Raw genomic sequence first — 27,758 nt, forward strand, 5'->3', positions numbered from 1 at the left:
ATAAATTTAAGATACTCAAAATGAGTATCACTGATGTACATGCTCTTAGAGACTCCGTCTGGTTCAATTCCTCTTGTGGGACAAAAAAAAAGAATTATTTGGTATATTAATTAAATTTTTTTCAAAAATATTAAGTTCTGGATGTTAAATAATTCCTAGATTTTCATAGATTTTGGTAAAATTCGTATTCTACTTTAATATAGAATGAAGACTATATGTAGAAAAACTATTCTACAATAACGTGGAACCTGATCTAATAAATAGAATAAATATTCTACGAAAATATAGAATATTGTGTATTCAGTAGAAGTTATATTTTATCAACATATAGAATATAGTCTATCCAGTTTAAGACCTGCTATTTCGGTCCACAGAATTTTCTATGGTCCAGTCATTTAATGTATAAGGTTTAATTATATAATTTTTTACAAATAAATGTTCATTTATGTAAAATATTCTGTAATATCTTACAAATAAATGTTCATTTATGTAAATGTCTACTCAAATAATAATAACTAAAAATTAACCTGCATATCGTGCATGGTAATGTTTTTTAAATTATCTTTAAATTTAATTTTAAAATTTTGGTTAAATTAAAATTGGTGGCAAAATTTTTTTAAAAATAAAAGTAAATAAAATTAGTGGTTGTTAGATAACAATACATATATAAATATCACACAACTGATATTTACTTGCATATATAAGACTATGAGCTAGTTTTGTTATGCGGTTTAATTATTAGTAGTTTTTAGATGTGAAAGTGGTATGATGTTGATATATATATATATATATATATATATATACTTATATACATACCAACATGAATTAGAATCTAAATACATATATCTATAAAATTAATAATTTAATTGTGAATATTGTATTAGAGATAAAACTACCATTTTTAGCTAATGAATTATACAATATGTGTTAATAATAATTATATATAGGATTGTCAAAATGGACAAATCCGTCTACTTAATCTATTTTTTAATTTGTTAAAATATTTTTTCGGCCAACTCGTAAAAAATACAATTTAAATTTTGAAAATACATTTCAATTTTTTTTTATAAAAATAATTGAACTGATTTTCAAAAATGATACTAACTAATTATGAAAATACAAATGAAAATTATTGCAAAATTTCAAATAGATTTTTTTCATATATATAGATTTATTATTATTTAAAATAATTAATACGTAAAGAAACTAAATACACTTTTGATTTATCTCCATATATATTCAAAACAAATCTGTGAGCTCTATATTTAACTATCTCTTATGGAGGAATATTTAATTGAGTTTTCTATATTTGTAAAATTTATTTATGTAATATCTTCTAAGTAAATGTTTATTTATGTAATATTTTATAAATAAATGTTCATTTATGTAAAATATTCTGTAATATCTTACAAATAAAGATTCATTTATGTAAATGTATACTCAAATAATAATATCGAGATATAGAGATATTTTAAGTTTTGATGAGCTTTCATAATTGTTTGTAAACTTTACAAATTACAACAACAAAAACTTCAAAATAAAATAGTAAAAAGAACGGGTTAATAACTTTTACTTATCAATTTAGCAAAACAGTTTGGAATTTGTGTAGCACCAGACCCATTCAACAAAAAATTTTCGGCGGCATACTTAAATGAGATGATTTTGTATATATAAGTATGCTTTGTTCTTTCTTTTTAGATAGTTTAAACATCATCAATTCATTTCTATCATTTAGTTAGAATGAAGAAACACTTTCAATTCTCGCTAATCGTTTTAACTATTTTCATAGTTTTCGTGTTAGGTATATATCTATATTAAAATAGTTTTAATGTATTACAATTAATATTTTGTAAATATCATGTTATATTTACCTTTTAATATCAAGTCAGATCTATAATGTCAAAATATAAATATTTTGATACGAATGTAATACTATATTCTTACATTATAAATCTGTTACTAAAATATTATGTTAATTGTGATTACAGGAGTGGTGGGAAACAAGAAGCAACCACGATGGGATCCCAACACACGATATTGTTAGGAGATTCTGAGTAAAGGGAAAACTTGTAATATCCAAGAATGTGGCGTGGTGTGTGTGCTGAAGAGGCAGGGGCAGGCTCGTTGCTATTGTGATTCCAAAGCTGGTCACGAGTGTCTTTGTCTGTATCCTTGTTCTAAATAATTACAATAAAACTCAGTTCAAATAAATGATAAAGAAATAAAAAATAGAGTAATATAATATATATTTTACTGGGTTTATAGTTTATGATTTGTATTATGCCACCATGATATATACTCGTAGATGGAACTCTGGTAACATTTGTCTTTGAACTTTAAGCATCCACAATGGAAATTTTGGACCCAAATCCAGATGAATCTCTAAGACTTGTGCACCGCCAGTCCATGCCTATGGAAGGCCCTAATCAAAATTAAACTCTGTTGAATAATGTTGATCTTCACAAGTGAACAAATTATTGATGGCAAAACCCTTAACATACAAATGTCAAGGAAGGAATCAACATACAGTTTTAATTTTTTTGGATTAAAAAAATTAGATATTCAGAATATATTTTTTGTTCTTAAATAAAGGTAATCCCATAAATTTTTTCGGTTCTAGGCGGTTGATTACTATGCCTCTTCCTTGGGCCGGGCCTCGACTTGTGAAAAGTCTGATTTTTATTTTTTATCATTTTAACCATCCACAATGGCGAACTATGATATCGCAATGGAAATATTCAAACTCTATTTCTCAAATCTTTTGATGAATGTTTCAACCATTGGCCTACTATAAGTTGGTGAACAACTTAATATCTGTGTTTGAGTTTGTAGAGGAAAAATAATTCAAAAATAAAAAATTATTTGATCATTTCTATTTAATCTTTAAATGTGATTTAATATTTGAAGTGTTGTTTCATGAAAATTTATATTATTATTTTAATTACTTTAGCCGTTTTTTGACAGATCTGAATTAGATTGATATATTTGTGAGTATTCTAATAAATATTAGTGTATCCGAGTTCGGGTTGTTGATTCTCAAATTTGAATATTATGAAATTTTAATCCGTATCTACCACTACAATAAGGTTCAAGTTTTTACAAACATCTCATTTATCTTAGTGATATGATCTCTATCCGCTTTTACTAAAAAAGGGTAAGACATCGTTTGAGCACAGAAATTATGAGCATTTTGACCTTTGAAGTAACAACCTTAGCTTTATGTGTACTCGTTATTTCTTGATATATTACTTAAACTTCCTTCTTCCTTTGTTCCTTGCCCTATTTTGTGTTCATCTCTGTTTCTCGGATAAACATTCTCTAATCTTGATTTGTTAGGTTTTCTCCTGCTAAAAGTCGACTCCTTTTAAGTCCATGAGACCTAATCCTATTTCTTAAAAAAAAAATCTATTATATATATTGACTATGTGAATACTCCCATGTTCCAAGTAGTTTTTGCTTGCTTGAGCTATTTTAAGAACATCGCTCACATTATCCTTAATATGTGTGATTTTTTTTATTATATGTTTCTCAGTCTTGGCCAAATTAGTTTAAACAATTTCCTAAAAAATTCCATTCCACCAATATCTGTAAATAATGGTGACCAAGAAAATAAGATGTTAAACTAAAATCGTGTCTTTGACATCAACTAGTAGATATGGCGATAAAAACCAGGATATTATAACTTGTTTTAGAGTTATACATGACCCTATTTAAAGACATAAATTTCAATGTCGAGATGCCCAATTTAAAAGTGTTTTGCAGTCTCCTAAATACTAGTAAATTTGACGAGACAGAAAGAGTAATATTATATATATATATATGTTTATATTTATATTTTAATTTGATGAGCTTTCATAATTGTTGGTAAACTTTACAAATTACAACCACAAAAACTTCATAAGAAAAGAATAAAAAGAGCGGTCAATACCTTTTACATGTCAAATTAGCAAAACAGTTGGGAATTTGTATAGCACCAGACCATTAAAAAAAAAAAGAAATAAGGCCCCATGCTTAAATTAGATGAGCTTTGTAATAGATTTAAAAGTATACTTCGGTCTATTCTTTTTAGTTTTACCTAAAACATCATCAATTTATTTTTATATATCATCTAGTTAGAATGAAGAAACACTTTCAATTCTCGTTAATCATTTTAACTATTTTCATAGTTTTCGTGTTAGGTAATTTAATATAGTTTTAACATATAACAATTAATATTTTTTTAATATCATATTATATCAGATCTATAATGTCAAAGCATCAATATTTTTCATAGGAATGTAATACTATATTCTTACATTTTAAATCGGCTACTAAATTTTTTATGTTGATTGTGATTACAGGAATGGTGGGAAACACAAAATATTGTGAGGAGACTCTGTATAGAATGAAACTTTGTTTAATCCAAGAATGTGGTGTGTAGAATGTACTGAAGAGGCAGGGGCGCGCTTGTTGCTTTTATGATGGGAGTGTTCTTGTATTTATCTTTTGTTCTAAATAAATTACAATAAAACTCAGATCAAATAAATGCTAAGAAATTAAAAGTAGAGTAATAAATATTTTTCTGGGTTTTATATTCTATGGTTTGTATTATATCACCATGATATGAACTAGATTGTAATCTGGTAACATGTGTCTTTGAGTTTCTTTTTTTATAATGTATATAAATGGACCCACATCCAGATTAATCTCTAACACTTGTAAAAAGTTGGATTTGTTAACCACATAACATCTGTGTTTGAGTTTGTTGATAATATTTTATAAATATATAAATTATTTGATATTTGATATTTAATCTTACCATGCGATTTAATTTTTTTGTGTGTAAATTTACATTATTATGTTTAGTTACTTTAGCCATTGATAACAATTGGTCAAAAGTGTATCCAAAATGATAAAGAAAAACGGTTAGAGCGTCCAACTTGCTTAAACCATGTTACCAATCAAACCTTAATTATTCTCAATTAATCCTGACCGTCCATTTAAATTTCCTGTGACGTGTCGTACCGAGGTGAACTTTAGTCCCTTCTAACGTCTTTTAACTTAGCGTTAAAAAAAAAGAGCGCGTGAAAAAGTGAAATATCTAGAAAGAAGACAAAGAGACTGTAGAAGATTCAGAGAGAGAGAGAGAGAGAGAGAGCGAGAGCATAATAGCCATTTTTGGTGCGGAGGTTTTCCGGCGACGGGAGCTTTTTCTTTCTTTCGTTTTCCGTACAAATGGCGCCGCGTAAGAGCAAGGTTAGCGGAGAAGACAAGGGGAAATCTGTGGCGGTTACGTCGACGAGGCAGACTCGGAGCATGGATCGGCAGACTCGTAGCCAAACTCAGCGACGCGGTGGTAACTCGTCTGGTTCTTCTTCCTCCAAGCTCATGAAGTTCGAATCTCCCGAGAAGAAGAAAAGGAAGACGAAAGCGAAGGAAGGTGGATCGGCGAAGAAGAAGGCCAAGAAAGAAGAGGAGGCAGCTGTTGAAGTCAAGACGGAGGATGAAGAATCGGCGAAGGAAGACGATGTTGCTGCAGATGAAGACGACTCCGAGAAAAAGAAGATTGTGATTGAGCACTGGTAAACGACAATGTCTTCTTCATTTTTGCTTTTCTTCTCTTTTAGGTTTCGTTAGAAATTTGGGGGAAAGTGTAGAAGCGAATATTTAGGTCTTCTGTTCCTCTGAGTGAAGCTAATCCTTGGTTTTATCGCTGTGCCTTGGAAAAATTCTTGTTCTAGGGTTTTGCTCTCTTGTTGTTAGGGTTTCGTTCTTGAAGCTGCACACATTCCTGCTTGTTTTGTGCGCAATATGTCATTCCTCTTTCTGATTCCATTCAGTTCGGTACAGATAAATACGTTGTTCTGAAGAGGAATTGGTTGTGTGCTTTCTCAGGATAACATGTTCTTTATGCTAATGAGAGGTTCTTAGTGTGTATATTGTTGTGATTGGTGATGTTCGAGGAAAGAAATCTAGCCATTCCTTTAACTACATTTGAATGATGTTCTCTCTCGTATACTTCACTGAAGTTTTTTGTTGTTTTCTTGAAGCAACCAATGCAAATCATTCAAGGAGAGAGCTAACGAGGTGAAGGAAGGCCTTGAGATCGCTGTTCCTGGCATCTTAGTGACCGTGAATGCTGTGAAGGTAGCAAAATCTCTCACTACAGATGTATATACTGCCATAAATGCTTGATATTGTTCCTCTGATTGTTTTTGAGGTTGTTTGTCTCCTTATGTTTTAAACGAGTAATTTTTCCATTGCTAATTCTTTCCTTTTATGATCTGCTTTAACAGCCAAGGCGTGGTTGCTTTGAGATTCGAGAGGAAGGCGGCGAAACATTTGTCAGTCTTTTGGTAAGCCTTTCATACTCGTGCTTCAATATAATCTGTCAACTAGCCACACTTCTGTGAGTGACTTGTTCCATTTGAATGATTTTTCTCGTATTTCCGTATTCATTCTCGTGCTTCAATGTAGTATGTCAATTAGCTGCACTTCTGTGAGTGACTTGTTTCATTTGAATGAGTTTTCTACTTTTCTCGTCTTTTCCGTATTCATTCTCCATAACACAGCTTCTTTGATGATATGCTTTTAAAAGATGGAAAAAAGGTCCAAATTTCTGATCCTCTGATGCTATATCTGCTTAGTCAACTGGTCACGATCATAAACTGGCTTTTGGTTGTTTTCTTTTTAGCTGAATCAAGTTGTGTGCTTTTAGTTGTTTTCTTTTTAGCTGAATCAAGTTTTGTGCTTTTAGTTGTTTTCTTTTTAGCTGAATCAAGATGAGTGCTAAGTAGTTTGTAGTTTGAAATAAGAATAACTAGCAAATTAGTTTGTTAGTAACTAGGTATGCAACATGAAAATATTTGCTTTCATGTTCTTAATTTCCGAGGTATATAGAATATGATGCGACTTTCTTTTTATGTAGGATATGAAGCGCCCATTTACACAGATGAAGGAACTTAACATGGAAGAGGTCATTGCGAACATCGTAGAGAGGATTAAATGACAGGCTGCACATTCTACCAATGCCGAATCATTTGTTTTCTTCCTCGGCATAATCAAACAGGCTTATTCAGTATCTAACTGTCTTAGAGCAACTGCAAGATTTTTAGGTTTATTCTTGATGTTTTGGTAAAACTCTCTAAAGCACGGCTTCGTCATTTTTGCAGTGCTTGATCGGTTTTGTGCAGTTTCTTTATGCTAAAACTTTCTGATATATTTGGTTGATTTGAAATGATCCATGTCATTTCGATATTTCTAGTTTGAAGCAATTCGTTGCAGTTATTGTTGGATTACGTATGGTGTGTGTTAATTTCCTTAGGAATTGGATGAATGAGGAAAAAACATATACACACTTACTTTCATTCCTTAATGATAGATGATTGAGGTACATTACTGTGAGTATTTGATCCACTTCATATCACAATGCCTCTCTCTATGGTCGAGTCTCATTTTCAGTTTACTATCCTCCCACTCGCTCTGTCTTAAACCATCTTAGAACCCAGCAAAGCTAGCCACAAACCCGAGAACAAGGACAGCACCAAAGCTTAAACCGGTGTTAGAAGCAGAAGTAGGTGGTTCAGCTTCATCAGCTGCTGCCATCTTCTTCTTACCAGCGTTCTCTGGAGCCGGAGCAGGAGAACCATCTTCCGATGGTGCTGATGCAGGTGCGGTTTCTGGAGCTGCACCAGCAGGAGCGTCTGCGTAAACCTCTTCCTCAGCTGGTCCAGGAGCTGCAGCCTTCTTGGGAGATGGAGCCGGTGGTGAAGACATGGGTGGTGGTGGAGGAACCTGAACCGGAGCTCCGAGTCCAGGAGCCACAATGGGCATGCTGATTTGGACAACAGATAGATTGTAAGGGTTACGGAACACGGTTGTGATGTACTCTGCGGTTTGAGGAGCGCCTTTCACAGCAGACCCGAAGTAAATCTTTCCGTTAGATTTTGAGCAGTTTAGGAAACCGTTTTGCTGCTGGCCCAAACCGGTGGACTGGTAAAGGGTCGTGAGCAATGTGCTCTTGTCTTTAAGAGCCTTGAGCTTGAGCTCATCATAGTAGTCAAGAACCACATGGTTCATGAGAATGTTCTTTAGCTCTTCTTCGGGTCTACCGGAGATGGAACCGATTGCATCGTTGCTAAGAGCCAACACGGTGAGGGTCTGACGTTTGTTGATAATCGGTGTGAGTTCGGTCTTGGCGAAAAGCTCGGTCATGGTGCTGAATTCAGGGTATTTCTCGAGTGCTCGGGTTATGTTAACCGATGATACAATGGAGGAAACACCGAGTAAGATGGCGAGACAGAGGAGAGAAGAGGAGGCCTTGAGACCCATCTTTTGGGTGTTTTTATTTATTTACTACCCTTTATTTTTCTATAGTAAAAGCTAAACCTCAAAGCCTGAGTTTGCAATAAGAGGATGTGGTTGGGTATATATACAGATCTTGAGAGGAGCTCAAGATTTAATGGTGGAGAGACATTTTCTAAGATTATGATTTGGCTAAATTTGAACTTGTCTTTGTTGTTACCTCTATATTTGGATTTAAACTGTTTTATTTCTTACCTTTAGTTTTAGGATTTGTGATCTTGAGTTTTTTTTTTTTTAATTCTCTTTCAAGAATTTGACATGAATCCTCTTAATTAGAGTCAATTCTTAAACAACTCGAGGTCCAAGCTCGAATTTGGATGTAGTGACAGGGTGTGCTACTGGTACTTAGAGCATTAGTAATGGTGAACCCCTCATGGGATTTATCCCAAATTTTTTATCAATAAAATTTTTTCTCCAAACCCAACCAATCAAATTCAAATTCAGACACGTCATGCGTGAACCCTTTGTAAAACTGTCTCTAAAAGCTCTAAATTAAGACTCGGTTTCATAGATATTGGGCTTTATTCATTTATTTTTAATAAAAAAAAACCCATGAACCCCATCTTTGAACCCGTTTAAAACCTTCGATAAAGATGGTCTTAGACCCTGTTCATTTGTTCATTTATCATTTTGCATCTAGATGATCCATTTAGATGATTCATCTGGATAAATCATTTGAATGATGCAAATGACAAATGAGTAAATAAACATTTTTATATTTTGAATGAGCAAATGACAAATGAACAATGAACATTTGTTTTGTATTGAAAACATAATATTGTTTATGGTAGAAAACGAGATTTTACGTTTTTGGCAAGAAAACGAAATTTTACGTTTTTGACGGAAGACAAAATTTTACATTGTTGACAAGAAAAATAAAATCTTTTGACAAAAAACAAGATTTTACGTTTGTTGACAAGAAAACGAAACTTAACGTTTTTGACGGAAAAATGAGATTTTATGTTTTTTGACGGGAAAACAAGATTTTACGTTTTTTTACAGGAAAACAAGATTTTATGTTTTTGAAGGAAAACGAGATTTTACATTTTTGATGAAAACCGAGATTTAATAATTTTTTTACAGGAAAATGAGATTTTACGTTTTTTAACGGAAAAACAAGATATTACGTTTTTACAGGAAAACAAAATTTTACGTTTTTAACAGGAAAACAAGATTTTACGTTTTTAACTGGAAAACGAGATTTTACGTTTTTTGACGGGAAAATGAGATTTTACGTTTTTGACAGGAAAAATGAGATTTTACGTTTGTGACGAGAAAACGAGATTTTATATTTTTGACGGAAAACCGATATTTTACGTTTTTGATGGGAAAATAAGATTGAATGGAAAAAATGAAATTTTATGTTTTTGACGGAAAAATGAGATATTACATTTTTTACGAAAAAACGAGATTTTACGTTATTGACGGAAAAACGAATTTTTAATTTTTTTACGAGATTTATGTTATTACAAGAAAACATAATTTTAAGTTTTTGACAGAAATCTGGCGGATAAAATTTTAAGTTTTTGCGGAAAAATGTGATTTTACATTTTTTTATAGAAAATATGAATTTATATTTTTGACGAAAATTGTTTTATATATATATATTTTAATGGGAACAAAATTTTAAGTAAACAAATTTTTTATTTTTTTCTTATTTGTTTGTATTTTTTTATTAATTTTGTTAAGTATATTTTTGTCATTTAATTTTTTGGACTGAGTTATGTTTATCCAAATGCTTCAAATAGAATTTGTTGGATGAGTTTAAATTTTTTTCATAAATTTATAAATCATCAGATGATCTATTTAGATGATCCATCTAGATAAGTCGATTAATACAATTAAACGAGCATCATTTGACTGCTTTTCTGGATAATCCATCCAGATGAGCAAACGAACAGGTTAGTCAGTCAATATTGAATTTTGATTTTTCTTTTTTTGGTTGTTCAATATTTATTTACTCATGATTAGAATACAAAAACGAAAAAAAATATGTTTTAAAGACAGGACCGGATAACAAACAAAGAAATATTATAAATCTAAAAAACATTACAATCAAGCAAATACTCAAACATTATAAAAATATAACATTCAAAATAAAAACATAAATGATTTAAACAAAAGCAAGTGAATTAGATTGTTTAGAACTTTGATTGACCAACCTAGTTTTATAAGCATTATAAGCATTTTGATATAGCTCCATATGCATTTCCACTATTGTGTTAGGGTAAGACTCTAATATAGCATTTTGATATGGCTCGAACAATTTCAAACATTTAATATATGGGAATAATAAGTCGTTTTATAATATAAAATGCATATTTTTTTTTACAATTTTGATTAAGCTACACCAATTTCATATCATATCATTTAATTTACTAGATTATTAATATTGTTTATTCGTGCTTTGTAAGGATGCGATGCTTCTTTCTCTCCTCATTGACTCAACCAACTCTGAGAAAGCTGCCAATGAATATTGGGGATATTAGTTTTTTTGTTGGTATTTTGTATAATTAGACAGTTCAATTTTTAGTTTAATAATATATAAGTAGAGATGATTATTAGGTTTTAGAACATCTCCAAAAGACACTGTATTTTAAAGGTGTGAGAAATTTTATATTTGAAATTTGAGGGTGATACTCTCCAATGATAAATCTTAAAAAATATTTTAAAAATATTATACTTTGCACTTTAGTTCTCACTATTGATAATAATTAACTAAAATCATAAAATTTTGATAAATAATTATAAAAACATATTAAAAATATTATAGGTAATATTAATTAATACAACTGTAATGTAACATTACATATAAATAATAATAAAATACACAAACTAAATCATAAATTACAAACAAAATACTAATTTATTCAATAAAATTACTACCAATTTGCAAACAAAATACCAATTTTAATCTCACGGTTGTTGATAAATGAAATCTAATGAATGGTGTAGATTAATTTGTCAAGATTTTCTTATCTTCTTGAATAATAAAAAAAAATTATATATAACAGCACACACATAGATGTTAGAAATACATCACAATATCACAATTAATTCACTTAAAAAAATTAGTAGAAAATAATTATAATTTTGGAGATCCATCTTCTTTCAATAATTCGTCTTCCTCTTCAAGCTCATCTGAGTTTGATGAATGGTTGGAAGAGCAAAATGCTGCAATGGAGAGACAACAACAAATAACAATACAAATGATTGCCAACAACAACCGCCTTATTCATCATCTCACTCAAGAAAACGAGCAAGCAAGTCATCGAAGCTCTATTCCTGGTCATGCAGTTATACACCGTGATAGAGAAAATGCTCACCGTAATTTGTTCAATGATTATTTTTCTAGTAATCCTGTGTATGGTGAAAGAGAATTCCACCGCTGCTTTCAAATGTCACAGAGGCTATTTCTTCACATTGTTGATGCTGTTAAACAACATGACAACTACTTCAATCAACGACGTATTACAACTGGCAGAATGGGTTTGTCAACCTTGCAAAACGTAATGGCTGCTACTCTGATTTTGGCTTATGGTATGTATGCTGATGCCACAGAGGAATACATCAAGATAGGCGAGTCAACAGCAATCGAATGCTTGAAGAGATTTTGTCGCGCAATCGTGGAACTCTTTTCGGGGTGGTATCTCAGGCCACCAACATCAGAAGACGTCGCCCGGCTTCTCAATATCGGCCAAACACGTGGATTTCCTGGAATGCTGGGTAGTCTAGATTGTATGCACTGGAAGTGGAAAAATTGTCCAACTGCATGGGCAGGACAATTTGCAAGACGTAGCGGATCACCCACAACCATTCTTGAAGCAGTTGCAGATTATGATCTATGGATATGACATGCGTATTTTGGTATGCCAGACAGCAACAACGACATTAATGTCTTGAAGTCCTCAAATTTATTTTCAAAACTTCGCTCAAGGTACCGCTCCTCCAGCTAATTATGTTATTCAGAAAAAAAGTATAACATGGGATATTACTTAGCTGATGGTATATATCCGAAATGGTCAACTATTGTTCAAACTATAAGTGATCCTCAAGGTCAAAAAAAAAAGATTGTTTGCAGCAAGACAAGAAGCATGTCGAAAAGACGTTGAACGTGCATTTGGAGTTCTACAATCAAAGTTTGCTAATCAAAGTTTGCTATCATCAATGGATCTTCACGTTATTGGAAGAAAGAAGTATTGCATGATTCAATGACAGCGTGCATTATAATGCATAACATGATAATTGAAGATGAACGTGACATCAATGCACCAATTAGAGATGCAAGGCCAGCTCCAGAGGCAACAGTTGAAATGACAATTAATGATAATACCCGATTTCAACAGTTTTTATCTCGTCATTTACAGATTAGAAATAAAGACGCTTATTTATCACTTCGGAATGCATCGATTGATCATATTTGGGAACATTATGGAAATAGTTTTGTTGAATAATTTGGTGTAATGTAATAATTTATAATTTAGTTTGTGTATGTTTATTATTATGTTTATGTAATTCTATTTTATAATGTAATGTTTTATTTTATTATAAAGTTAATTATATTATTTTAGTTAATGATATTTTTAATGTATATTTTTTGTTATTTATAAAGTTGTATGATTTTTATTAATAATGATTAAAAGTAAAGACTATATTGTAATATTTTAAAAATTGTGAGAATAGATTTGAGGTTTTGCTTTTGGAGACAAACACCATCAAACCTCTTTTTTGGAGATGCCCTTAGAGTACATAAAAATGTATCTTTTGGAGATGTTCTTAGTATTTATAGAATATTACAATGTATTCTCAACAAGGATATTCCAACTAATCAACAAAATGATTTGGACATCGAGACGTTCATCAGAGAAGTGAAGTTATCAATTGAGTGACATTACCAACTTGTTGTGCATCTGAAAAAAGGGAAAAAATCATGTCAGAGAGGAATGACATTAAAACGTATTGCCAATGGTAAAGGAATTAAATCATTTCAAAATCAACACATCATACAGAAACATTAACGTACCTCACAATGAAAAAAAAAAGTTACTTTTTCCCCTGAAATGTTTTCAAATGACCACTGAGACGCACATAGGTCCCATTTCTGCTTCACAAACCTTAAACCATAAGAAAACGACTTCCAATAACTCACCAAATATCAAACATAAGATAATCACCGCACTGGTTCAAATTCTCTAGTATCGAAAGATTCATTCACCCTACAAGAAAGGCCAAAATATTGTATTTTCATCTCTCACTTCATAACTTATCTTTTGTACCTAAAGAAACCATCGCTTCTATCAAAAGGAAGTTTATACCTTTATTACCATCTTTTACAGTTGATCGGTCATGTTATACGTCATCAAGAGGAAATCTTTACTTCTCTTAAGTAATCATATGTTTGTATCGTACGTTTGTTAGCATAGCATAGCATAGAAATCATCACCAATAAGTTGCCAGAGTTTTTCAGAGTCCATTACTACTGTGAATGAAACTTTTGTGTGTCTCTTCCATCCACAAAGAAATGAAGATATGCAAAAGTTCCCTTCCTTCACAATAGTCAATGAACATTCCGAAAAACTCTCGCAAATTATAAGTGATTAATTCTACGCTACGTGGAGGCTGGATTATTAGGATAAGAGCATAGTACTCTAGCTAGTTCATTAGGTGGTGCAAGATGAAGCAAACTCAAAATCACGTGCAAGAAAATAATCTAGAATCATATCATCTAAGTTCTTGCGGTCTAGTTTCATCTAAGTGGACACCAACTACAAAAGAGAAACAAGAATGATATTTAAAGCTGACAATTCATGTTCATGTTGAAAGAAATGATGAATACACTTAACAAGATTAAGTGACATCACCAACTTACTGTCCCAACTGAGAAACCACAAATATAATAGAGGGCAATAATAGCAGATTGTGAGCTTACAAAATCAACACAGTTGATCTTTCACAAAGCTTAAATAAAATAAACCAAAAGGAACAAAAAGCATTTCAAAATTAAAATACAAACAATAAACATACAGAGAAAAAATGTATTGCATAACAATCTGAACATCTTTAGCAAAAAAAAAAAAAAACAATCTGAACATAACCAAGAGAGGATTTAGCATCCCAAAATCTACAATTCTAGGTCAAAACGAAATATTATTGAGAAACGATGTATTGCATAACAATCGGAAACTTTTGACGAAAAGTGAGCAAACCCAAAACGCAATTCACAAAAAGAGAAATGCTTGTTTCTGTTGAGATGATGAGAGAAATAGATATACATGAGATCAACTTATATAGGAGGGATGATAAAATATTATTTGTGAATACTAAGAGACGTGGTCAAGAATTTATGATTACGAAGAGACAAATCAAGAAAAGATGAATACGAATAGACTAGTCAAGAATAGTCATATAAGTCATAACTCTTCTTATCAGTTTCGAGAAACAGAATCGAACAACTCAATCTCAAACTGATTAAGCACGTTTCAAGTTCCATTTACCCTATAACTTAAGAAAGGCGCAAATATTGTATTGTTTTCTGCATTATTTATTTTTGTTTTAAATGATAATAGATGGTTGAACAGAGAGATTAAACACAAATATATTTTACTTTCCCAACATGAAACCAGTTTCACCAGTTTCAATGGGTTTGTGTTAAGTGTTAAATGATGATTGAATCAACCAAATAAAATCACAGACTACAGAGAACACATCAGAGAGTACATGAATAGCAAAATTGTGAGCTTACTACAACAGAGTTAATCTTTTGCTACGTTCCATTTTCTTTACCTGTGATTTACATGCAACTACAACTGTATCCACTGTCTATATAGTGAAAGGTAACCTCGTTGAAATCAATAACATGCATAATTAAAACAAACAAAATCATTTTCAATACTCACAAAGATGATTTCATAGCTTATCTAACATAACAGAATACACATATGGTCTTTTCTTTTGTCAATACACATAACGTAATGGATCTTGTAACACCATACAATTTCTCAGCTAGAGATATCTAACTCAAAACTATAGGCGAATGTTAAGATTGCTCACCACTCTCTTTTTCCTCTTGGTCAGTTTCTTTATGACTCTCAGATGTAGGAAGAGGCGGTAGCAAATCCTGCACGAGCTCTAGAATTCCATCTGAGTTGATTTCCCGATCATCGGGCTTCTCTATGATCTACAAACGTCACAGTCACAAAGGTTACATAGTAAGAAAACCTGTAAGATTAACGCAATGATAGATATGTTCATGAACATATAACAAGAGCAAACAAAACCACAAACCGGCATCAATTCGACAATAGAAGATGGCCGGAGATTGATGATATTGAGAATCTCAGCTTTCGCGACTTTGAAATCTCTGCACTTTTCGGAGAATCTGTTAATGCTCTCTCGTGTTTGAGTGAAAGCAGCAGTCTCAACCAAATAATCATAGACCTGAAAGACACCAAAAGTTTATGAACTTCAATAAATCCTCTAAAGGGAAAGTCACAAACAGAGAAAAGAAATGTTGAGGTAAGAGACCTTGTACTCTGATTTAGCAATTGGAGCTATGACTCTTGTAATATCCTTTGATGCACCTCTTGAGTTTAAGAAGTCAAGCACTTCGAAATTGGTAAGTGCACCTGCGTTTGCCTTTACTCTGCAACATCAATGTCAGATTTTGATAACAAAAAAAGAGAGAAGAATCGAGAATGAAAGATGGAAAGTACACGGAGGACATACATTTTCATCACTGAGGTTGAGAAGAGAGCAATAATGAGTAAATGACTATGTCGATGCAGAGGATAATATTAGAAGTTTTGCTCCTGGAAATTCAATGAGAAACAACATTACAAAATAGAAGTAAGTTTTATATGTTAACAAATACATTTAGGACTTGAAAACATTCATCAGATTCCATTAACATTCAAAGAGATGGTTTTTTTAGGAATGATGTGAAAAAACACTACAAATCCGACAAAGATTCTCAACTAACACGATAAAACTAAAACCTTTGATGAAGATAAAGTAGTGTGTTTCTCACATGCAGTAAACAGTTGCTAAGCAGAATCCAAAAACTCATCAGAAATCACGTATTGGCGTCTCAAAACGCAAACGATTCCACAGCCAGATCTAGACGCAAATGGGCATAAGTAAACAATTTTGGATAGCCTAACATTTGATACTCAATCTAGAAGATAACAAAAGAAATTTTTTATACCAGAAGAGAACGAGGAATCGGGGCCAACTTGAATGTCCGAAGAACCCAGAAAACAAGTTATCAAAGTAAGCAAATTTTCAAAGAATCAAAGTCCAAACGAAGAGTGTCTTCGACTATTCGTCTTCGCCTTTCGAAGAAGAAGAAGAGGTTATTGCCAATTTTGATCGAGAGATACGTCAGCATAGCGATTTTGGAAGCGATTTTCAAAGCGACTAGGGTTTCCGCCGTCCGCCGCACGTAAACGGTGGAGGATGGAGGAGGGTTTGGAGTCTCCGGCTCCTATCGATGGCGGTCAGAATGCAGAGTCTTCTCCGCGGCAGAACTCTCAAGCTTCTTGGGTAAACGTCGTGAAAAAGACACCGTCTCTTTCGAGTCATGAGGTTATAGTGAAAGTTGTGGATGGTTTAGACACTGTGGAGATCCCGGAGGAGATCATATCAAACTCGGTCCCGCTGTGGGATGATCTGTTGGAAGGACGGTTTCTAGCTACGGCGCCTCATGTGGCAAAAATCCATGTGATCGTTAACAAAATATGGCCTTTGGGAGATAAGAGTATCCGAGTCGATGTCTTTGTTGTTAACCCCACTACGGTGAAGTTTCGCATCAATGACAGATCGGTAAGGGAGAGAATCCTTCGACGGGGCATGTGGAACATCGCTGGTGTTCCAATGATAGTCACAAAATGGTCTCCGGAAGAGGAGAAGGAACCGGAGCCTGAAGTAAAGGTTATCCCCATGTGGGTGAAGCTTGTAAACGTGCCATACAAGATGTTTTCATGGGAGGGATTGAGCTTTATTGCGAGTGCAGTGGGAAAACCTGTTAGACTGCACCCGGATACTATGCTTTGTTCGAAGTTTGATGAAGCAAAGATTTTTGTAGAAGCAAACATGACAAAAGAGTTGTCAAAGGTATACAGATTCACATCGAAACAAGGAATTGATACGGAGGTGGAGTTTATCTACCCATGGCTCCCATCGAGATGCTCCATCTGCTCTAAATGGGGTCATATATCTACTGCCTGCTCGCCAAGAGGTGATCAAGCTATTAAAATTTTATCTCCTCAAAAGGTTTCAGCAGAAAGCATGCCAATAAAGGAAAAGAAAGCAGAATGGAGGAAGAAGGAAGTGGTAGGAGTAGATGGGGGCGAATCAGTTCTGCCTATGGTAGGGGCTGGTTCTTCAATGGTTGTTGCGCCTTCTACAAGTGTGGGCTCAGGGGATTCAGTAGTGGATGCTCCTGCAGTTCCCATAATCGAGGCATAGATGGAACAGTCTATTAAGGAATTAGAAAAAATGCAGAAGGGAAATGACGGAAATTAGTCACAGGTTTCCCCAACGAAAGCAAGAAGACAAATAGAGTGTGCAGAGAAATCAGATGATCTCATTGTCTCGCCATCTTGATATGCGGTTCTGCAAGAGCAGATGGAAACAGAGGAAACAGAATTGGAGGAGTTAACTCCTTCAGCTGAACGGGAGCCGGTGGATACAGAGGAAGGTGAAATTCGCGAGAAAGCTGATGATCAAGTGGAAAAGCATGAGGAAAAGACTCTTCGGACCCTCCCTCCTCGTGCTACTAGAGGAACATCAAAGAACTCTCAGATTTCTTTAGCCCTGAACACAAAGGAGTTGCCTCCGAGTGTGATTGGCAAAAAGAAACCCCCACGACGAAATTAATTATGTCGAGTTTCTTCTGGAATGTCAGAGGCTTAAACAAATCATCAAAACATTCCATTGTGAAGAACTGGATAGAAAGAGAAGGGTTCGATTTTCGGTTGTGTAGTTGAAACTAGAGTAAAGGAGGGAAGATCAAAATTGGTTGGTGATCTCGTATTTAAAGATTGGCCAGTGCTCACTAATTATGAGCATCACCGTTTGGGACGAATTTGGGTTGTATGGAAAGGAAATACTCGATTGACTCCTTTATTTAAGAGTAGTCAGTTGATCACATGTTCGGTAAAGTTGGAAGGCTGGGAAAACGAGTTCTTTTGTTCTTTTATTTATGCGTCTAATTTTGTGGAGGAGCGTAAAGAGCTGTGGAAAGACTTAAGACATCATCAGGATGCTTCTATGTTTCGAAATAAGCCTTGGATACTATTTGGTGATTTCAATGAGGTTTTGGAGGGAGAGGATCATTCTGATTATCCTCAGGTATCAAGTTCAGTGGGTATGAGGGATTTCCAAGATCTCACTCGTTATTGCTCGCTGCTGGACATGACTTACCATGGTCCTAGATTCACTTGGTGTAATAAAAGAGAACAAGGCACAATTCACAAGAAGCTGGATAGAGTTCTTGTTAATGACACTTGGTTTCAGGAGTTTTCTTCTTCGTACTCTGTATTTGAGGCAGGAGGTTGTTCGGATCATTTAAGATGTAGAATCAAATTTTTGGAGGGTTCCCCAAAGCCACGAAAACCTTTTAAATTCGTTAATGCAGTAACTAAACTTGAAGGATTCAAACCACTGATCATCAGTCATTGGAGCAAAACAGAACCATTATTCATATCTACTTCGGCTCTGTTCAGGTTTTCGAAGAAGTTGAAAGGCTTGAAGCAGGGTATTCGGACATTAGCTAAAGAGCAGATGGGTAATCTGGTAAAGAAATCGAAGGAAGCTTATGCTGATCTCTGCTCGAAACAGGAGGTTAACTTTTCAAATCCATCTCCACAAGCTATGGAAGATGAACTCGCAGCTTTCAAACGCTGGGAGATAGTCTCGGGTCTGGAAGAGAGTTATCTGAAGCAAAAGTCTAAGTTACATTGGCTGGATGTTGGCGATGGTAACAACAAGGTGTTTCACCGAGCGGCTACTATCCGGGAGAGCAGGAATTCCATTCGAGAGATCGTTTGTCCTGATGGTAGTGTGGCAAACAATTTAGGCGATATAAAAGTGGAGGCAGAAAGATTTTTTCGAGATTTTTTACAGCATGAACCAGATGATTTTGATGGTATTGCGGTGGATCGGCTTCAGGAGCTTCTTTCTTTTAGATGCTCAGTCGAAGATAGATCTTCTCTTGTTCGAAGTGTAACTGATGAGGAAATTACTAAGGTGGTTTTTGCAATCCCTAAAGCCAAATCCCCTGGTCCGGACGGATACACTGCGGAGTTCTATCAAGAAGCATGGCCTGTTATACGGGAAGATTTTTGCACAGCAATTAAATCTTTTTTTGTTAAGGGTTTTCTTCCGAAGGGTATGAACTCGACGATTTTGGCTTTGATTCCGAAGAAGACGGAGTTGAAGGAGATGAAGGATTATCGACCGATTTCTTGCTGTAATGTCATTTATAAAGTGATTTCGAAGATCATTGCCAATCGTCTAAAATTATCTTGCCGAAGTTCATTGCTGCAAATCAGTCTGCTTTCGTTAAGGATAGATTACTCATCGAAAACGTGCTTCTAGCTACTGAACTGGTTCGCGACTATCATAGAGAGGATATCTCTGCTAGATGTGCGATTCAAGTCGATATCTCAAAGGCTTTCGACTCTGTACAATGGGCTTTTTTGGTTAATGTTCTCAGTGCTCTAAATTTCCCGGACGAGTTCATCCACTGGATATCTTTGTGCGTTACTACTGCCTCGTTCTCTGTTCAAGTGAATGGGGAACTCGCGGGCTTCTTTAGAAGCCGAAGAGGTCTGCGGCAGGGATGTTCCTTATCCCCTTATTTGTTTGTTATTTGCATGGACGTATTGTCAAAGCTCCTGGATAAAGCAGCATCTTTGAGAGAGGTGGGATATCATCCTAAGTGTAAAAACATTGGACTAACTCACCTGAGTTTTGCGGATGATTTAATGATTCTATCAGATGGCAAAAAGAGATCTGTGGAAGGTATTCTTCGAGTTCTAGATGACTTTGCGAGGATTTCGGGATTGAAGATTAGTATAGAGAAGTCAACTCTGTTTCTAGCTGGGTTGTCGGAGGATGCTAGACAGGACATGTCCAATAGTTTCCATTTTGCTCTTGGGCAATTACCGGTTCGATATCTTGGGTTACCGTTGACAACTAAGTCTATGACAAGAAGCGACTACCAGCCTCTGTTGGAAAAAATTAGACTGCGAATTGGTTCTTGGACAGCTCGCTATTTGTCAATGGCAGGTCGTCTTCAGTTGATTGGCTCAGTTCTTATAAGTGTTGCGAATTTCTGGTGTTCTGCATTTCGTCTTCCTCGCAAATGTATCCGAGAAATTGAGAGTTTGTGTTCAGCGTTTCTATGGTCTGGCCCAGAGCTCAATTCGAAAAAGGCAAAAATAGCCTGGTCTGAAGTCTGCCAACCAAAGTCGGAAGGAGGTCTAGGAGTCCGATCCCTGGAGGATATAAATGACGTTAGCTGTTACAAGCTCATTTGGAACATTGCTTCTGCAAATCCATCTTTATGGATTAAATGGATCCAACAGAATCTTCTCAAACAGCGATCTTTCTGAACAACAGATGTCAGGTTCGTGGATATGGAGAAAGCTGCTGAAATACAGAGACAAAGCCAAGGAATTCCATCGACGGGAAATAGGGGATGGTCGAGCTACTTTTTTCTGGTTTGATATCTGGTCCGATTTGGGATGTCTGTATGATATAACTGGATACAGAGGTATTATTGACACGGGGATTCCACTCAATGCAACGATTGCGATGGCTAAGACGGCTCGTCGAAGACGTCGACACCGGACTGAACATCTGGTCTTAATTGAAGAGGCTTTATCGGCACTATCGGAAGAGAAGGATATTAGCCTCTGGAGGAATACTACCAGCGAGTTTAAGCCTTATTTTAGCTCGAAAAATACATGGACACAAATCCGGGATGCTCGTCCTCTGGTACAATGGCACAAGGGTATATGGTTTAAATTTGCGACACCAAAGTATGCTTTCTGCTCCTGGTTGGCGATTAGAAATCGGCTCTCTACTGGCGACCGTATGATCGCCTGGAATCCAGGTATTAGCTCAGAATGTATTTTCTGCTCTGCAACAAACGAGACAAGGGACCATTTATTCTTCTCTTGTCCATTCTCTGCGACCATTTGGACACGCTTAGCATCGGGTTTGCTGGCTACTCGATTCACAACTGATTGGCACACTCTGACTCAACTCATCTCGGACGACGGCTTGGCTCCTATACCGATGTTTCTCACCAGATATGTGCTACAATGTGCAATCTACTCTATCTGGAGGGAAAGAAACTCGCGAAGGCATGGAAAAACTCCAAACGCTGCATCTCGTATCATTCAGCAACTCGACAAGCAGGTTCGAAATCGTCTTTCCACCATACGATCTTCGGGATTCACCAAACTGGAGGGCAGTCTTCAGTTCTGGTTCGCCACAAGATAGAAAACTCTTCAAATGTATCTTATAAAATAGCTTCGCATCTTTCTTTTTGATTTTGATGTAAAAACGTTGTTTTTTTGTTTTTGAATCAATTTTACATTCAATTCAAAAAAAAAAAAAAGAAGAAGAAGAGGTTTAATGGCTATAATGCCATAAATTGGAAAAAACTAATGTGCTGTGCCATAAACAAGTCTGTGTGTCATAATACATATGTAATTCCAATTTTACCCTTAATGAAAATTTTTGTGGCATTCTTGAATTTAATAAAAAAGTGATTGATTTTATTTAAATTGAAATTAATAATTTAAAACAAAATTAATTTAAAAAATAATTTTTTTAATTTTTTTTTTCTGTTTCTTCTTCTTCATCAACGTTTTGTTGATGGATTCTGAAAACCACCAAATCTCATTCTCGCCGTTAAACCCTCGCCTCTCCTCCTTTTCTTCATCCTCTGTAATCACTTTATTGTTTTTATCTCCTCTCTCCACCACCATTGTTGAAGTTTCAAACCCAGTTAGGTTTTTGTTTGGAGATTTGGAGATTTTACAATTTAGGGATTGAATTTGTCAAAATTGCTTGTTTGGTATGTAAATCGGGTTGGTAACCTAGTTTATGTGATGATTAGGTCTTTGCATAGATAATTTATCAAATATAGTTGTTGAATCGTAGTGATTTTTAGGTAGAAAATTCGAGTTCATCACCAAATCTGCAGAAGAGGACAACTGGTACGAATGGTACAACTAAGAGATAAGAGGACAACTAGTACAACTGGTACAACTATGAGATAGAGGACAACTGGTACAAATAGGTATAACTAAGACAACTTAAATAATTGTTGATTGAAAATTATTTTATTATAATTAAAAATCGGGTTGGTAACCTAGTTTTATAGGACGATTAGGTATTTGCATGAATAATTTTTTAAATATAGTCGTTGAATCGTAGTGATTCTTAGGTAAATTATAATTATATCTGAGTTCATCTCCAAATCTGCAGAGGAGGACAACTAGTACAATTAGTTACAACTATGTACAAAAATTGACAGCGCACATAAGTGCACATATTATTTTGATGGATAACTTGACACTTAGGTAAGTCATCTAGAGAATTTCATTTTTGGCCGAGAATACTTTCTGGATGGAAATAAACAAGGTACAACTGGACACATATGTACAACTATATGCAATTTTTTCATTAGAAAATAATAATGATAAACTATAAATATAGAAAGCAAACATTCACTTAAAAAATGTAAAAATTCGTAAACTATAAGGAATAAAATTAAAAAGATGGATAACATGAAATTTATCATTTTTTTAATACATATTATTGGTTTCACATCCAACACCCCTTATGATACAAAGAAACTTTGATAATGTTAACAATCTTATGATGGAAAAGAGCCAAAATTATGATTTTGCATAAACTGTAGTATGAAAATGTTATAAATGGACTACAATAGTCAAAAATCATGTGGACAACTAAAAAATAATAATTTATATTAAGGGACAACTGGAAAAAATGCTAAAATTGTCAAAGGACAACTATGAAGAATTTTGACAACTAGACAACTGAGTACAACTATGTATAAAATTGACGGCACACGTGGTACTTTGACTGCACACGTGTCCCTTGTCCCTTTTTGTCGGCGCACATGTCCCTTTTTGTCGGCGCACATAGTTGTACCTAGTTGTCCAGTTGTCCAAAATTTTTAATAGTTGTCCTTTGATCGATTTTGTAGTTTTTTCAGTTGTCCTTCGACATAAATTATTATGTTCTAATTGTCCACAAGAATTTTGAACATTATATAGCAGCCCTAAGGGTTTTGCATTAGTATTTTTCTATTTCCTATATTTTTGCATAGACGCTTGCATAAGATGGATACCATTATCAAAAACTTCCTTATAACATAAGGGTTATTTCAAGTGAAACCAAAAATATTTGGTTCTTTGAAAAAAACAAAGTTTTATTTTATTCTTTCTAGTATAAACTTGAAAATATACGGCTTTTAGGGTAGGGGTTGTATTGGTTTTAAGTAAATAACTTTAGGAAAATATTTTTTAACATTACAATTAAAATATAGTTGTCCCGATTTGCACCTAGTTGTCCTGAAAAAATTCATAACGTAAATTATCTACTTCAAAGCTGTTTAGTTTCATATATTATAATCTTTTTACATACAATATTTTATCTACTAATACCGAATAAGTTATCTACTCCAAATATGAGATATTAAATGATATAAAATCTATTGAATTGCTTGTGTGGCTGATGTTCATTATCTCTTGAAAATATAATAAAAAATTATTAATTAACAATTATTCAACATGTCTTAGTACTATCCATTTGTTCTACTTGTCCTCTATCTCATAGTTGTACTAGTTATATTAGTTGTCCTCTTATCACTTAGTTGTACCATTTCGTACCAGTTGTTCTTCTCTATAAATTTGGTGATGAACTCAGGTATAATTATAATTTATTAAAAATCACTATGAATCAACAACTATATTTATAAAATTATCCATACAAATACGTAATCGTCACATAAAACTGGATTACCAACCCGATTTGCAATTATAACAAAAGTATTTTCAATCAGTAATTATTTAAGTTGTCGTAGTTATACCTATTGTACCAGTTGTCATCTATCTCATAGTTGTACCAGTTGTCCTCTATCTCATAGTTGTACCAGTTGTATTAGTTGTCCTCTTATCTCCTAGTTGTACCATTCATACCAGTTGTCCTTCTCTGCAGATTTGATGATGAATTCGGGTTTTCATTTCAATCTACCTAAGAATCACTACGATTCAACAACTATATTCGATAAATTATCTATGCAAAGACCTAACTGTCACATAAATCTGGGTTACTAATCCGATTTGCATACCGAACAAGCAATTTTGGCAAATATAATCCCTAAATTGTGAAATTTCTAAATCTCCAAATAAAAACCTAACTGGATTTTGAAGCTCGGTGATATGGAGAGAAGATAAAGACAGAACACTGATTAGAGAGGATGAGTAAGCAAGGGTTGGATGATGAAGATGAGATTTTGGTGGTTTTCAAAATTTGTTGATGTTTCAACGATGAAGAAGAATAAGAAAAAAAAGAAATATAAAGAAAAAAAAATAAGAGAATTAAAAGAAATTGCTGGAAAAGAGAAAAAATGTTTAAATAATTAATAAAAATAAAATAAAAATGAGTTATCGGGTGGGTTGAATTCGGATGAGTATTACCCTGGTTTTTTTGTTAATATCTCGACATAGAAGGAGAAAAGAAGAATATCCATGGTTTAAGTTAGTAAAAGAAAATGAAAAAGAAAATAATTATTAGGTAGACGGTTTTTGAGTACACTTTTTAGCATTATATGGCATTTTAGCCCCGCATTCGGATGAAGAAGAACGTGCATAAACGGCATCGTTTAGCTACAACAAAAATATAAACCTAACTGAAACGATGTCGTTTCAAAGCAGCATAACTTAAACCAATGAACATACTAAACCGGAGAAATAATAGCAAAAATTACTTGGGTAACTCCGGTAGAATCACCCACATCCTAATTATTCGGTACAATCAGGAAAAAAGGAAAACATGACTCTAGAATGCAGTAGAATCGATTAATTCAGTTTCTTGTCTTAAACTTCGCATTATGCAATTCCATTACAAACTTGATTTATGGGACGACACAACATTGCCGTTGAAACCAAATTTTATTTCTGCTAACATTACCAACTCAAGAATATAGTTTTACTTCATCAGATATTTAACTAATTGTAGTATCTCCATCACAAAATACAGTAGATCATGAAGTATACGCACTATGATTAAAAACTGAAGTACTACAACCAAGAACATAACAGGCATCAACCAAAATAAGCAGATACGTTGCTAGAGTGGTTTCAGAATGATACTTGATCGTGATAACAAAAAAAAAGAAGAAGAAAATTCAAATTTCAGATTCTAGATTCTGGATATTGAAACATCTCTCAAATCACCAGACGATACAACTGTGTCTTATCTACTGATTAACCGCACTCTAGATGATCAAAGCTCGACATGCTTGAAATGATATTCATCGATTGTCGAGTATATAAGACCATCGCCTTCCAGTGACTGAATAACACCTCTGTAAAGACACAAAATTGAAGCCAAGTCATGAGAGATCACGAACTTTGAAAGTATAGAGAGATAAGAGATTGTGAGGAGAAAGAAAAAGTACTCGAGCTTGTTCTTTGGGATCTTCAATTGCTGGGCAATTTCATCCAAGTGTATCCCTTGTTGTCTCTCACTGCAGACAATACAAATAACAATTATCAGATCAACTTCAGGTGGTGCAATGCGCAAAGCAAACACAAACTGTAACTCACGTGCAAGCAGGTTGCTTTAGATAGTCTAGAATCATATCATCCAAGTTCTTGCGACCATTTCCATCGTTGTTTTGAGAGGACATTACCTACAAAAGAGCAACACAGATTAGATTTTAAAACACATGATGTCACATAGAGGACCAAAAACTATTTGGTAAATTTCATCTTACAGGGTTCAATGTGGTTGTCTGGTTAGTGGTAACCGATGAGTTAACCATGTGAGATTGAGTGACATCACCAACTTGCTGTCCCAACTGAGAAACCAAACATATCAGAGAGAACATTAATTTCAGATTGTGAACTTGAAACAATATTGCTATGTTCCTTTCTCTTTACCTGTGATTCAGAGTTCTTGGAATAGAAATGTATACACTCAATATAGTGAAAGGTAACCTCGTTGAAGTCTGTAATAGGCCTGCAAAACAAAAAAAAAATCTTATCATAGCTTATCTAACAGTCTTATTACCAAAATCTATAGCCAATGCTAAATGAAACAACAGGTAAAAACATACCTCACGGAGAAAACAAGTAGCTGCTTTTTCCCCTGAAAAGTCTTCAAATGGCCATTGAGACGCACATAGGCTCCGTCTCTGCTTCACAAGCTTAAGCCCATAAGAAAACAACTTCCAAGAAAATGCGAATCTCACCATAAATATCGAAATAAAACCAGAAGATACTCACAGCACTGACTCCATTTCTCTAGCGTCGAAACTTTCATTCACCCTAAAAAGAAAGCACAACGCAAATTACAAACATTGTATGGTTTCATCCACCACTTCATATACCTAAAACAACTGTTGAGTTTATCAAAAGGATGATCATGAGATTTTACCATCTTTTACAGTCGATTCGACCTGTTCCATCATCAAGAGTGAATCTAACTTCTGTGACTTTTGAGACATCTTTGTCACACACTAACCCAACAAGAGAGACCTGAATATGCCAAAACATCACACAACTAACTTAGTAAACTCTTCTACTGGAGAATTAACGAAAAAGGGAGAAAATTCGAATGGGTTTTTTTAAGAGATTGTACGTTTGTTAGTTCGATTCCATTGATGACGATCCCAGATTTTTCGCCACCGGACTGAGAAGCTTCGGCTATTTGCTTCACCGTCACAGGGACAAGACCCTGAAAGTCACGACTCTACATTCACAAAGCAGATTTACGTTTAGCATCACGAATCGAGACAAATCTATGGCAAAACGAATTTCACAGAGGAGCGAACGAAAACGCAATCGGATACTTTCAACGAAACTAAAGCAAAAGAAGAAGAGATTAGGTTTACCTTAGCAGTGGATGAAGAAGTTTCATAGGCCTGAGAAGGCTGAGAAGACATGAATCCGCCGCCGGAGAAAGCGGAATTCGGCTCGAATTGACTGTTGGAGAACATTTTCGAAGCTTACAAATCGAAAATTCAGAGAGAGACGGAGGTTGAGAAGCGAATCGGAGAAGATTGTGAGAATTCAATTAAGAGGGGATGAAATCAATTTTGAGGGATTTTTCCCTCCAATTTCGATTAAGCTTCCCGCCTATTA

The 27,758-nt window shown here is 34.3% G+C and overlaps 5 protein-coding genes and 1 pseudogene across 5 annotated transcripts; 3 read left to right on the top strand and 3 right to left on the bottom strand.

The window, feature by feature from the left end:
* Positions 1-5,084: 5,084 nt before the first annotated feature.
* On the top strand, positions 5,085-7,194 carry LOC18022343 (selenoprotein H). Its single transcript, XM_006404914.2, has 4 exons — positions 5,085-5,561; positions 6,030-6,126; positions 6,276-6,335; positions 6,908-7,194. The coding sequence occupies exons 1-4, from the start codon at positions 5,215-5,217 to the stop codon at positions 6,986-6,988; spliced, it is 585 nt and encodes a 194-aa protein (XP_006404977.1). The 5' UTR covers positions 5,085-5,214; the 3' UTR covers positions 6,989-7,194.
* Positions 7,195-7,321: 127 nt separating this feature from the next.
* LOC18022344 (fasciclin-like arabinogalactan protein 3) lies at positions 7,322-8,372 on the bottom strand. Its single transcript, XM_006404915.2, has one exon. The coding sequence runs from the start codon at positions 8,308-8,310 to the stop codon at positions 7,477-7,479; it is 834 nt and encodes a 277-aa protein (XP_006404978.1). The 5' UTR covers positions 8,311-8,372; the 3' UTR covers positions 7,322-7,476.
* Positions 8,373-10,228: 1,856 nt separating this feature from the next.
* Positions 10,229-12,797, top strand: LOC112088022 (annotated as a pseudogene).
* Positions 12,798-15,379: 2,582 nt separating this feature from the next.
* Positions 15,380-16,895, bottom strand: LOC18022345. The gene is made up of 5 exons (XM_024158517.1): positions 16,547-16,895; positions 16,069-16,151; positions 15,868-15,985; positions 15,628-15,780; positions 15,380-15,520 (listed from the first exon to the last, which is right to left on the bottom strand). The coding sequence occupies exons 2-5, from the start codon at positions 16,074-16,076 to the stop codon at positions 15,380-15,382; spliced, it is 420 nt and encodes a 139-aa protein (XP_024014285.1). The 5' UTR covers positions 16,077-16,151; positions 16,547-16,895.
* A 4,072-nt stretch (positions 16,896-20,967) lies between these two features.
* Positions 20,968-21,855, top strand: LOC112088023. Its single transcript, XM_024158168.1, has one exon. The coding sequence runs from the start codon at positions 20,968-20,970 to the stop codon at positions 21,853-21,855; it is 888 nt and encodes a 295-aa protein (XP_024013936.1).
* Positions 21,856-25,654: 3,799 nt separating this feature from the next.
* LOC18022346 (replication protein A 32 kDa subunit A) lies at positions 25,655-27,758 on the bottom strand. Its single transcript, XM_006404917.2, has 10 exons — positions 27,509-27,758; positions 27,256-27,366; positions 27,052-27,152; positions 26,901-26,942; positions 26,732-26,809; positions 26,556-26,634; positions 26,390-26,473; positions 26,220-26,305; positions 26,072-26,140; positions 25,655-25,978 (listed from the first exon to the last, which is right to left on the bottom strand). Exons 1-10 carry the CDS (start codon positions 27,611-27,613, stop codon positions 25,897-25,899), a joined length of 837 nt encoding a protein of 278 aa, XP_006404980.1. The 5' UTR covers positions 27,614-27,758; the 3' UTR covers positions 25,655-25,896.

This window comes from Eutrema salsugineum, unplaced genomic scaffold, assembly GCF_000478725.1.
Source record: "Eutrema salsugineum unplaced genomic scaffold, Eutsalg1_0 scaffold_15, whole genome shotgun sequence".
NCBI classification, from domain to species: Eukaryota; Viridiplantae; Streptophyta; class Magnoliopsida; order Brassicales; family Brassicaceae; genus Eutrema; species Eutrema salsugineum.

Coding starts and splice junctions, on each gene's coding strand:
- LOC112088023 (XM_024158168.1), top strand. CDS start 20,968: ATGTCAGGTTCGTGGATATGGAGAAAGCTGCTGAAATACAGAGACAAA.
- LOC18022344 (XM_006404915.2), bottom strand. CDS start 8,310: ATGGGTCTCAAGGCCTCCTCTTCTCTCCTCTGTCTCGCCATCTTACTC.
- LOC18022343 (XM_006404914.2), top strand. CDS start 5,215: ATGGCGCCGCGTAAGAGCAAGGTTAGCGGAGAAGACAAGGGGAAATCT. Junction 5,562..6,029: donor AAGATTGTGATTGAGCACTG/GTAAACGACAAT, acceptor GTTTTCTTGAAG/CAACCAATGCAAATCATTCA. Junction 6,336..6,907: donor AAACATTTGTCAGTCTTTTG/GTAAGCCTTTCA, acceptor CTTTTTATGTAG/GATATGAAGCGCCCATTTAC.
- LOC18022345 (XM_024158517.1), bottom strand. Junction 15,781..15,867: donor TTGCTAAATCAGAGTACAAG/GTCTCTTACCTC, acceptor GGTGTCTTTCAG/GTCTATGATTATTTGGTTGA. Junction 15,521..15,627: donor CTATTGTCGAATTGATGCCG/GTTTGTGGTTTT, acceptor TGACGTTTGTAG/ATCATAGAGAAGCCCGATGA.
- LOC18022346 (XM_006404917.2), bottom strand. CDS start 27,613: ATGTTCTCCAACAGTCAATTCGAGCCGAATTCCGCTTTCTCCGGCGGC. Junction 27,367..27,508: donor CTTCTTCATCCACTGCTAAG/GTAAACCTAATC, acceptor TTGTGAATGTAG/AGTCGTGACTTTCAGGGTCT. Junction 25,979..26,071: donor ATCCCAAAGAACAAGCTCGA/GTACTTTTTCTT, acceptor GTGTCTTTACAG/AGGTGTTATTCAGTCACTGG.